The 12,491-nt window shown below is 45.2% G+C and overlaps 1 protein-coding gene across 1 annotated transcript; it reads left to right on the top strand.

Moving 5' to 3' along the window:
• Nucleotides 1-168: 168 nt before the first annotated feature.
• Nucleotides 169-3,716, top strand: LOC130118536 (uncharacterized). Its single transcript, XM_056286984.1, has 2 exons — nucleotides 169-1,843; nucleotides 2,118-3,716. The coding sequence occupies exons 1-2, from the start codon at nucleotides 1,403-1,405 to the stop codon at nucleotides 2,289-2,291; spliced, it is 615 nt and encodes a 204-aa protein (XP_056142959.1). The 5' UTR covers nucleotides 169-1,402; the 3' UTR covers nucleotides 2,292-3,716.
• Nucleotides 3,717-12,491: the final 8,775 nt, after the last annotated feature.

Below are 12,491 nucleotides of genomic sequence, written 5' to 3'. Positions count from 1 at the left end.
TAGGGAAAAGTTGTTTGAAACTTGTTCTTACACCCTTGTGACGGTTTATACTAACATTTCACAATAAATACAACAAAAAAAATCTTCGAAGATAACCTTTTGTAAGCACCGGTTTGAATTCATGAGACAGGTCAGTTTAAATCTTATGTAGCGAAGGAGAAGCAGGTATTGAATGATGGGCTTGCGTATTTACCGGTATGTCAGTTTAATGGGAGAAAGGAATTCGCCCTCGAAATCTTTGACATTTGGCAAAAAAAATGCAAAGCACAACTTGAAAAGTAAGATTGTGATTATAAGATTGCCCAAGGCCTACACTAAGAGCAATTTGGAGAAGTGTGTTTGAATGTAGAGCCGTGCTTTGGGAAACCATCGATGTGCACTGCTGTAAAAGCCAAGTAATGCAAGTTCAAGACTCCCAAGGTTTATTTGTCACATACTTTATGTACAAGTACAGTGAAATTTTTTTTTGTTTTTGTTTTGGCCACTCCAAAACTGAAACAGGAGAAATGAACAAAATAATAAAATAAAAATACAATAAAAATTTGGGTAAAATTTTAAAAAATAGTATCCAGGGAGTATACATAAGGTATACCCAGATAAATACAATGTGCAGTTTATACCCAGCAGAAGTGTGCAAATAGTCTGAATGAGTAACGTGTCTGAGGCAAAGTGGCAGTGGTATTACAGATGTAATTACTGTGTTGTTGTCTTTAGTGTCCTTGTGGCCTGGGAGAAGAAACTCCCGAGTCTGTGTTGGCCCTTGCGGCTGCCTGACTGCAGCGGCTGATCGGGGTAATGGGAATTCATAACTCTCCCCGCCCTGCACCGCCTGGCGTATACGTCGTTGTAGGGGGGCGAGTGCGGACCCGGTGGTACCGTACCACTCCGCAGGGCTTTCTGGTTCTTGAGGGTTCGGTGGTACAGTATGGTACAGTTCCCATAGCAGGCGGCTCGAGGCACCCTGCCGGGATGCCCTCAGTGGCGCCAGAGTAAAAGGCTTTCTGGATCTGTAGGGGGAGACACTGAACTTCTTCGGTGGCCTCAGGTGATAAAGACGCGTCGTCCTCAGGTTCCTGAAGTCTGCACGGTAAATCCGTGCTGAACGTGCACCCAAAGGCTATTTAAGTTCCTTTAAAAGCTGGGCAGACACAGCGCGCAGACGGTCGGCCGTGACGTAGGGCAGGACATGACGTAGGGCTCTGCGTAGGCGACCTCAAGCAGAGCTCAAATACGTCCACATCCATTGCGCAACTACCGTTCTCGGATGTGATTGGCGACGCGGAAACTACAATGCACGGCCGGTCGCTTGCTGGCGTGCCGCCGAGCTCAGCAGCCAAGGGAGGAGGAGGGGGAGTAACGAACGTCGTCCTCTTCCGGCCTCCATCGACGCCACTATCGAGCTATGCCAAAGAGACGCGCAGAGGATGCGCTGCACGACGGCCCCCGCAAGAGAGACCATCGTCCCCTTTGCGGCGGCGGCGACATGCAGCTGGAAAGCGTGGGTGCGTCAGGCTGCGTGGGTCCGCCGTCGCTGCTTGCTCTGCCGGGCGGCCGCTGCAGAGAGAGAACGTGTTATTTCGACGATCCGGAGGGACCGCAGGCGTCCCCGACGGGTCGCAAGGCTGCAGACGGGGATCCCAGGAACCGCGCGTCAAACGGTGTGTCGACGACGCAGCATTCTGGAAGCTTCCATGATCGTCGCGCCTCCGCCACATGTCCGAGCTTTAAGAAACGCCAGCGGGAGGAGTCCGTGGTCCCGCCGCACGCCTTTTCTCAAGTTGGCGACGGAGTACAAAGTTTTTCCAATTCACGCCAGGTGCCGTTTGTGTCCGTAGCAATAGCAGTAAGTGTCCACCAGATGTCACCCATTACATGTATTGCGTTTGAGGTGCCGTGGAGGCAGGCCTTCTACCTGATCAGATTACGATGAAACAATAGAAGAAGAGTCCGCGGTTGTTCCCTGGAAAGCTCGATGGTTCGAGCGTGGCTCTACGTTGTCAGCATTTTTAAGTGTTATTTCGTTATTAGTACTAAAGTGGGTGAAATCAAGTTGGTTTGATGGAGGTACTTGGGACATTAACCATTACCTCTACATTTGTCTCCCTCTCACTTTTTAGGCTCCTGTGAACTGTGACAATGAAAACGAGGACTGCATTTACAACTCTTTCCAGTTCTGGAGGCCCCCCTTGCCTGAGCTTGACCTCTCGCTTCTAGAGGATGTAAACAACCAGCCAGAGCCCAAAGAAAAACCAAAACTCAAAGACTCGTCTTCTGACTTGATGGAAACGTGAAGACGAGCAAGGAAAAGGAAGTATATTCGGCCAATACACTTAGCAGGCAAAGGACTTGTTGAAAATGTGATGCATTTCTCCACTTGACACATTAGAAATGTTTGCCCACATCTCCCCCCTGTTTTTAATTCTTTTCCTTTCTTTTCTTTTCTTTTTCAATGCAAGATTGCTTCCAGGTGAAATGCAGTCATGCCGAGGAGCCCTAGAGGCCCTGTCAGAAAGATGCATCTCTTATTTGGACTTTTCTTGAACAAAGGCATGATTTTAGCAAGTCTTACATTTTTTTGTAAGGATAAGCGGTTTGGATAATGGCCGGATGGATTAATTTTTTATTTCATTTGAATGAAGACTCAAGTGTGTATTGGTTGGTATTCATTCATCTTGAATTTTTGTACCAAAATTACGCCATTTCTTACCCGCAGTTCTTAAATCAAGACAAATTAAGGAATTAAGTCTTAAATCTAGACAGAATAATCAAGATGTAGTGTAGATTGAAGAAACTGCGGTATAAAGTTAATCAGGAGAAAAAGCTCATATTCATTTATATGCCTCCTTTTCCTGCTGTATGTTTGTAGCGACAGAAACGGCTTTAGAAAATTCAAAACCCATCTCTGCCAACTTGCCTTCCCTGTAACAGGGCCGTAATTTGTGATTTTTCTTTTTCTGTATCTATCTTGTGCAGCACTTCAACTTTGTTTTAAAAGGTGCTATATAAACTCACATATGAGGGTAGGAATACATTTGCATTTAATTTTTTCCATCAACAAATTAAATGTGAAAAATATTCATTTTCAATGAGGCTTTTTTTTTTAACGAAATTGACATTTTTTTTTGCGACAAGATACCAGTAGCTGCCACTTTTAATACCGTAGGGTCCTATGGCCTACAAACCTGAGGAAATCTGGAGAGAAGTAGCACAGATTTTCTCACCAAATCTTTTGATTATGTTCACGTGTATGTAAAGTAAAAAGACATAACCCCCCCCCCTTCCATCTATGTGCAATTCATTTTACAGTCTCATCCCGTCATCTTGAATTAACATTTGGGCTTGGCTCGTCTTTTTCGTTTCAGCTCTGCTCTCAAAGTAGATGGTAGACAAAAGTGGAGGGGATATGGAACAGAGTTTTCTTGGGAAAATTAATTTGAATGCATCACAAAAAAACAACAACAGTATTTTGGTGTGTCTTTATGCATGCTCGATAATCCAGATAAGAAAATCAAAGGAAGTCGAATCGGTTCAATAAACGTTGTGTCCAGATGAACTAATTCAACTTTCTTGGAGTATTTCGGTGTATGTTACACTGGTATAAAAGTATTTTCCTGTGAATTGTTAAATGTTACTAATACACCTAATTGGTTGTCATGGAGCATTGTGTTACACAGGTTGTGTATAGTTTCTTACTGCAGTAAAAAGCCTTTTGTGTACCCTTGTGTGTTCTTTTGGAATTATTTTACATGTTTTATCGGTCTTATTGCTTTTTATCAGCGTCTCAGGAGACTGGCCTGATATTGCTGCACAATGTCTTTGTCTTAAAACGGGAAAGGCTGCTGGTTTCCTCCTCAGTGCTGGCAGGTGGATTTCTCCCCAGTGTGGGTCGGTTGTGGACGTGATTGTTGTCTCACTCTTAAGCAAGAGCAGTTTGGGCTCTGTTTCCAGATTAATGTTCCGTGACTATATTATAACCTTCTTGTATTCCTAAGGGGCCCTTATGCAAAGTTACAAGTTTTCTTTTATAAAAAGATAAAAATGAGCATCTTTTGAAAAGTCAGCTCTTTTCAATATCAAAGCACACACACACACAATCTGTTTTAAGTTTTATTTATCTCCAGACATTGAGTTTGAAATGTATAGTAGCTGAATTAACTTTAGGTGAGAAGGTGTTTTGTTTGTTGAACAAATGAATGGACCCGACACCTCCAAATTCACGCCGAAGCTTTTATTTATCCCACGAGCCAGACTCCATGCGCGTACGTCCCGACCTCTGACCTCAGCACGTCACTAGCCCGCAACGTAACGTCTAGGATTGTGGGTAACGCAGTTCCTAACAGGCATATAACGACACAAGCGGTAGGGAAAAAACAAGTGTATACTTTCGCCTACTCCTTCTCGAACATGTAACAAATAATCAGATGCATACGGAGATCTGTTCGCTGAGTTTGATGAGTGGATTTGTTGATCACTTCAGATCATTGGCAATGTGTTATCTGTATCCTGCTTATTTACATGCCCGAAATAAATCTTTATATATATATATATATATATATATATATATATATATATATATATATATATGTGTGTGTGTATTGTAACGTGCATGGATAAGAAGACACGCTGGCCATTGGCTGGAAGGTCTGACCCTTTAGTCTAGCGGTTAGCGATGCCTCCTGCGGTGCGGGCGATACGGGCTCGGTTCCCGGCCGCGGCAGTTCTTGTGGTTGCGTTGTCCCCCGACTTCGCTGCAGTATTTTGCCCAAAGGCCCAACTAAAATGACACTGCCTCTTAAGTAAACCCACGTATGTTTGAAAGAGCGCGCATTCGCTGGCCTCGATATGAGCAATGGAAGAAGGGGTTTTAAGTAGGGGGGTTTTAAGTAGGGGGTGGAAGAATGAGACGAGAGGCAGACATCTCTTTTTAAGCGCAACTCCCGAGCCCCACACACCGCACGACCCCGGAAGCGCTCTTTCATTCACACCGGCCAGAACAGACCAGCGCTGACAACAACGTAACGACCAGCGCCGCCCGGCTATCCTTTGATCTTTGCAACACGCACTGTGATTGGCTGAGAGCCTGTCACTTGCTTGACGGGCGCCATGTTGCCTACCAACGTCTGGCTCGCGTGATTTTTTTTCCGTACCCGTTTTCCGGGAACTCTGCCTCTGATTGGCTGGTACTCGTTGAGAGAGCGTTCACTTGGGTTCCGGGAAGACCCGCGCCTACTCTATCTCTGATTGGCTAACCCTATCCCTAACCCCACCCTAACCTTGACCAACTTAATCAACGGAGCAAAGAGTACTAGCCAATCAGAGGCAGAGTTCTCGGAAAACGGGTACGAAAAAAGATCACGCGTCTCGACGCTCATCGTGACGTTTCAATGAGTTTCCCTGCGTTTTCGGCCCATTTCTCGCCGATTTGTAGCAGTTGATGGAGAAATGGCGTGTTGTGCGGCTTGGTGCTGTTCCCTTCGGCCGGGACAAGGTCGCATGGTGCGTCGATTTCCACAGGATGTACAAAAGAGGGCAGTTTGGACCGTGAAGATTCGCAGGCTGGGCTGCCCCCCCCCCCCATCCCGTGCTCGGTGAGTTCGTTTCAGTGTTTACGATTTTTCGATAACCTAACTTTCCCAGAGCAATCCGAGAGTCTGTACGATATTGATGTGTTGAAATCAGTTGTGTAGCACATCCAAGCCATGTGTAACCGTTGACAGAAATCAGGCAAATGTAAACAGTGTCAGATTGTCATATGGGGTGGATTGAGTGACAGGCCTGAGCCTGAGCCGAGGCAGAGTGTGGGTAGTGTTGAGATAAACTAGACAAGAGCCCCGATACAGAACTTACAGTGCACTGGCTGAACCTCGAAACAGATAGGCCTAATATTTCTCAAGTGTCCCTGATAATATAGCTCATTATGATTCACCAGTAGCCTACTGAACGTTGCAAAATATGTAATACTGGTACTGATCCCCAATTTACCCGCCACACCAGTAGTGTAGTGGATAAAAAACTAAAGTCTCTGGAGTAAATTCTTTGGGTTGAAATCTACACGTATGCAGCAGAGGCCCCTGCTCAGTGCCTGCGACTGTGTTATGACCACTGGTGGGTTTCTTCCTGATCTCATCACCTTCATCATGGACTGAAAAAGTGAAACACGTTATTACCATAGCCTCTGCTCCAGATCTGGTGTTAAACCACCTACTCTGACTACTGCTACGCAATGATAAAAACCAGAGGTGGAAAACCCCAGTCCAGAAAGTAAAAACCCTAACTGTGTCTTTACTCCACCCGTGTACTAAACCATCAGATTTTACTGACTAGTTTCCCAAATCAGCTGGTTTAATACATGGATGGAGTAAAGACACGGTTAGGGTTTTTACTTTCTGGGCTGGGTTTTTCCACCTCTGATAAAAACATGTCTGGTTCTCTGAAACTGGGATTGAAATGGTGGAAAATCCGCAATTTCTGGAACCCGAAGTACTGGTACTGAAATGATGTAAAATATATAAAGTGCCTCTCAAAATTATTTACGCAGTGGTCTGGCCTTAAAAGGCCAAACCCCCTTCTCAATAGCTTCAATGTGTTGTCTAAATTTTTAATCTAAGAAATTCTTGTTTCCTTTTGGGTAAAAGTCTAGTGGTAGAAATTGATTATTATATTACGTATATATTAGATACACTTAAAAATTAAGTGTCTCTCCCTCTCTCTGTGAGCGTGTGTGCATCTGGGTGTGTTACTGCAAGAGCTTGGCTTTTGAAAATATTTTTATATCAAATAAATTATCAACCTGTAACATTACACTACTTCAGAACTTCTGCAAGAGGCCTAAAAGTGTGTGTGGTGGTGGTGGTGGTGGTGGGGGGGGGGGACTTTTGGAATTCTCCCTGCCATAAATTTTTGAAGGGGAATCTGGGCTGTTTTGGGCGACCTTGCATTTTGTGACGGGAGTCCAGCAATCACATTATCCATGATGCCAACTTGTAACATTAAATGTAATACAACTTTTATTTTTAGAAATAGCACACTCCAGGTGTCAAACTGTCTATATCTGTGCATCACACCTCTTGTGATGTCTACAAGACATAAGTTGTATTTTTGTAATGTTTTTTGTAACGATTTACTATGCCTTCGTATTGAATTGCATTGTTTGTTTAAAATGTTCGATGAAGTTAGTTCAAACAGGCAACTTCCTGTTAGACAGTGCATCAATTCCTGTTAATCAGCGCATCACTTCCTGTTAGTCACAGATGCCGAAAATGCAGGGAAAGCCACACTTGTTCAGCACGTTGATCCATTCGCATCTACACTCAAGGACTGATGATTTAATGTCGTAAGTTGTTGTATTTCATCATTTATATGTTAAAGCTCATATAGTAACGGTTATTTGATGAAGAATGTAACAATAATTTAAGCTTATAACACGTATTTACAAGTATATACAAGCCAGCTCATGCCTTTGCTAGGCTAATTCAGTACAGTTCTAAGTTTGTAAAAAACAACACAAGACTTAGTTTGCTTTTCTGTATTTTTATCATCCTGCAGTTTTCACTCCACATCACTGTGAAGGAGTTACCAGTAAACGTTTCTTCAACTACTACAATGGCTCTTTTTTTCATCTTGAGTGGAGTTTAGCTTTGTGTTTAGTCTGCGGTTCTTACGCCCTTACGAGAACACTAAAGTGAAAAGACAGAAAGAGATCAGTATCTGCAAGTTTCAACATGGCTTCCAAAAGTGTAAAATCAGCAACCTCAAGGTCAAGGTTATCAGCCTCTTCATCCAGCACGGCAGGATATGCCCGGGCTAAGGCCGAGGCAGCTAAGGTAAGAGCAGAGTATGCATCACAGCAACTAAAGCTGAAGCTTGAATCAGCTAATAAGGATTTGGAGGTAATGGCTAGAGAAGCAGAAAAAAAGAAGAGATGCCGAAGCACAGTTTGAAAAAACTAGAATAGACGCAGAACTAGAAGTGTTACAGCTATGATGTCAAGCAGAAGCAACAGCGGCGGAAGCACGGGTTTTGGAAATAGTGGGAGGTTTGGAAGTTATAGGCGAAGTTGCAACAACAGAGTCTGAAAGTAAAATCGAACGCACCAGCGAATATGTCTGTTCACAAAACGCCCTGAAACAGCGTGCTTGCTTCCCACACTCACCTGTTACGGGCCCATCCTGTATGGAACCGGATAAGAGCTTCATATCACAGCGGTCACCTGCAGGAGATATCGTACAGCCATCATTAGGTAACCTTAAAACAGAATTTGAAACAGCCGATGATGTATACTTACCTTCACCAACAAAAAAACAAGCCAAGACAAAGAACCTATGGTCAGAATCCAATCCCAATGAAAACACTCAACCATACTTACCTCAACACACAATCGAAAACGTTCAACCATACACTCCTGAACGTATGAGTGTTCACGCTCAGCCCTATATCCCGAAGCAAGCTTCTCCAGCCATCCCAACACCTGTAGTAGAACCTCTTGCACAGTACCTCGCCAGAGGAGATCTCCCAAACTCAGGCCTGGTATGCCTCATCTACTCCTGTATTTTCACAATGTGTGTCTGGTGTGTGTCTGTGCGGGAGTCTATAAACGGCCAAACTAAAGCACTTGGGGCCTTGATTATTGGGGATGATCGGGGGCACCTATAAAAAATAGCAGAACATTAAAAATATGCATAATATGCGGAATATGCATAAAATATGTGGAATCCCTTCAGAATCCTGAGCAGTTCAACAAGATGGCGGGCTCTGGCTACGTCACGCCTCGGCTCTTTCCGCCGTTCGCACAAACCTCGCGTTCTTAACGGCTTGCTGGATGGCGGCCGGTCGGAGACAGCGAGCAGCGTTGCAAATAGAAAGCGTCCGTGAAATAAGCCACAACGTCACAGTCGCATTTGCATGGGTCGAGCACGGGCGTATATGGCGGCTGTCACGTGAAGTGAACTCAATAAAGTTTTCTGTTTTTGAATGTAAATCAGCGCGTGCGGGCGGTTCGGGTTTTGGCGGGTCTGACGAACAATAAAGTTGGCCGCTGTTGCGCGCGTGCAAGTGTCCGAGTGTCTTGTCTGATGAATCACATTTAAAGGCCCAAACATACTCGGGCGGAACGCACGCGGAGCGGACTCCACAAGGAATGTCCGCAGTCATTTGGGCTTCCATAGTCGAGCGCACTTCCGCGTTGTAGTTTCCTGAAACACTACATTACCCACAATGCTTGCGTGTTTACGCTCTTCTGTCATGGCGTCCGACACTGACGACGAGGAAGAGATGCTCTTGCCTGCTGGCTCTGCAAGACAATAAACTGAAGAGACGGTGGCATGTATCCTCTCTGTGACGTGTCGTACAGGTGTGGGTACTTTCGCTCCTTCTACTCATATATTTTCGGAATGTGTGTGTGTGTGGTGTTAGTGTGTGTGTTAGTGTAGATAGCGGGACCGAAAACTAAAGCATTTATGATCCTAATTTCTTTTGGAGGTGGTAGGTATTGTTCCAGAGAGGACCACAAAAATAGCAGAAAATTACAATATAATTATAATAATTATGCATAATTATGCAAAATATGCATTTTCTAAAAATGGCTAAAAACCACTTTTCTCGGCATTTCAAGTGATTCTGAGCATTTGGGGGGAGGGAGTTGGAGTGGGGGGGGGGGGTTTAGGGGCAGGGGGAAGGCGGTTAGCTGGCAGGATGAAGAGGAGGGAGATTTAGACGGGTGGATAGCTAATAAACGTCATGATCACCGCAACTTGGTTGCGGGTCACTTACTAGTTCACCAATACAATCAGCAGCATTAGTTTGAGTGCAGCCCAGCAACTCGACCTCATGACAAAGTGGCTTGGCAAGGAGTCATGTGAATACGTAAAATGCATACGCTGAGTGTATGTGGGCAATCCCACCGAGGCACTATACAAAGCATGGGAACGTCTCCATCAGTGTTATGCTGCCCCAGAGATTATGGAGGAGTCGCTTTTTCAGTGGTTGGAGAGTTTCCCAAAGCTCACCAACAGAGACCATGTAAAGCTCCGTGAGCTTGGCGATTTGCTGACCGAGATCCTCAGTGCCAAAGAAGATGGCTATCTCACGGGCCTTTTGTATTTGGACACCTCACGAGGCATCTCACCAATTACAGAAAAACTGTCTTTTGGACTTCAAGAGAAATGGCTGTCAGCTGGCTTGAGATACAAAGAAGAGAACAATGGTAGGTTCCCTCCCTTTGAATACTTATGCAGATTTGTGTGCTACAAAGCCAAAAAGCGGAAAGACCCCAGCTTCATGCACCAAAGGAGCACTGCAACCTCTACCAAACCAGAGAGACTCGCCTCGAAGAAATTCAACAATGACAGAACTTTCTCAGTACATAAAACAGACGTTTCCACAATGAGAATCAACAAACCAACCAATTATGACCCGACCAAGACCTGCCCTATGCATGACAAACCACACTCACTCCAGGACTGTAGAGCATTCAGAAACAAACCAATTGAAGAGAGAAAAATTCTCCTAAGGGAGAAAGGAATATGCTTCAGATGCTGTGCGTCCACGTCACGTCTTGCCAAGGATCGCAAGTCATCAGTGAAGTGCCTGGAATGCGACCGTACCTACCATGTCACAGCAATACATCCTGGTCCGTCACCATCACAAGAGAATGGCGGGGAGGGAGAAGTGGATGCTAACCCAGCTGTTAGTTCAAGCTGCACAGAGGTTTGCGGCTTGGGACAATGGAGCCGCTCCTGCGCAAAGATCTGCCTCACAAAGGTATATCCAAAGGATTCTAGGCACAAGGCTGTCGATACCTATGTGATAATGGATGATCAGAGCAATCGCTCACTAGCCAAACCAGAGTTCTTCGACCTCTTTGGTGTGAAAAGCAAACCATCTCCATATCGGCTGAGAACCTGTGCTGGTTTGGTAGAAATGTCGGGAAGACTCGCTGAAGGATTCCAAGCCGTATCTTTAGATGGCAAGGTGGTCATTTTTCTCCCACCACTCATCGAGTGTAACGAGATCCTGAATAATCGTTCAGAGATTCCAACACCAAGTGCCGTGCTACACCAACCCCATCTCCAGCATATAGCCAAACACCTTCCGGAACTAGATCCGAATGCAGATATTCTGCTGCTTCTCGGAAGAGACATTTTGAGAGTACACAAGGTCAGACAGCAGAATAACAGGCCGCTCAGTGCTCCCTTCGCACAACGCCTAGACCTTGGCTGGATAGTAATGGGAGAAGTGTGCCTCGGAAATGTTCATAAGCCAATGATCAACAGCTTCAAGACCAATGTGCTGGAAGGCGGTCGTCCTTCAATGTTTCAACCTTGCACAAGCTACATGCATGTCAAGGGAATGCAGGATAGCTTCAAACGAGCAGCCAAAGCAACAGAGGAAACACTGGAAAAAACAGTGTTCAATACATGACAGACCTGCTCCATCGATCGAGGATAAGATCTTCCTGGACAGGATGGATGCTAGCATCTACAGGAACGATGAGAATAGTTGGGTTGCCCCACTCCCTTTCAGGGAACCCCGCCAGTGTCTTCCCAACAACAGAGAGCAGGCTGTCAGCAGGTTCACGTCTCTGCAGAGAGTACTGAAAAGAAAACCAGAAATGCAAGAACAGTACTTTGCATTCATGGGTAAGAGCTTCCAAAATGGACATGCCGAGGTGGCACCACCACTGAAGGATGGCGAAGAATGCTGGTATCTTCCTACGTTCGGAGTATACCATTCTCGGAAGCCCAACCAGATCAGGGTCGTCTTCGATTCTAGCGCTCAGTACTGTGGTGTCTCCCTCAATGATGTGTTGCTAACTGGCCCAGATTTGAATAACACCCTAATAGGAGTTCTTCTCCACTTCTGCAAAGAGAAGGTAGCAGTGTTAGCGGACATCCAACAGATGTTCCACTGTTTCGAAGTGAGCGGAGTGTTACGGCCCTAGTGCCGTGTGTCTAATTTCCCTCTCCAGGTAATGCCCCGCCTCCTATGGAAGTGCTGATTGAGCCCAGGTGACCCCAATTCCTCATCAGCTGGGTATATAACTTGGAGAGAGACACCCAACAGTGCCAGTGGGCCATTGTTGTCAACCAGAGAGCAAGCTCTTGTGTCTATACTCCTTGAGAAGGAGGGTGAAACCTATTAGTGTTCTTGTTTCTTTCGGTTTGGTTGGATCTGAGTTTGTTTTGTTAAAAGCCTGGTTAGTTAAGCGCCAGCATCTTTAGTTGCCTGTTTATTCAATAGTTTGACTAAAAGTTTGTTTTGTTAATAAATCTGTTTTTACATCTGGTTCCGCCTCCCACCTTTGTTATTCCCCCGGGACACTTTTATTTTCTTTGTTACTTCCCCTTATCCCCTGGACCTTTAATGGGGAACGTAACAATTGGGGGCTCGTCCGGGATAATTTTCTTTGAATAAGACAGTAAGGAGGTGGATTCCTGGTGTGTGTGTGTGTGTTAATTGTTGCTTTGCAGCTTTGTCTGCGGTGGCGGGTGCGG

This window comes from Lampris incognitus, chromosome 1 (genome assembly GCF_029633865.1).
Source record: "Lampris incognitus isolate fLamInc1 chromosome 1, fLamInc1.hap2, whole genome shotgun sequence".
Taxonomy (NCBI): domain Eukaryota; kingdom Metazoa; phylum Chordata; class Actinopteri; order Lampriformes; family Lampridae; genus Lampris; species Lampris incognitus.
The sequence above is the reverse complement of the archived record's forward strand: the minus strand, read 5'-3'. Positions and strand labels throughout refer to the sequence as shown.

Excerpts from the sequence above, each read along its gene's own strand:
- LOC130118536 (XM_056286984.1), top strand. The coding sequence starts at position 1,403 with ATGCCAAAGAGACGCGCAGAGGATGCGCTGCACGACGGCCCCCGCAAG. Across the intron at positions 1,844-2,117 it reads TTGTGTCCGTAGCAATAGCA|GCTCCTGTGAACTGTGACAA; the intron begins GTAAGTGTCCAC and ends CTCACTTTTTAG.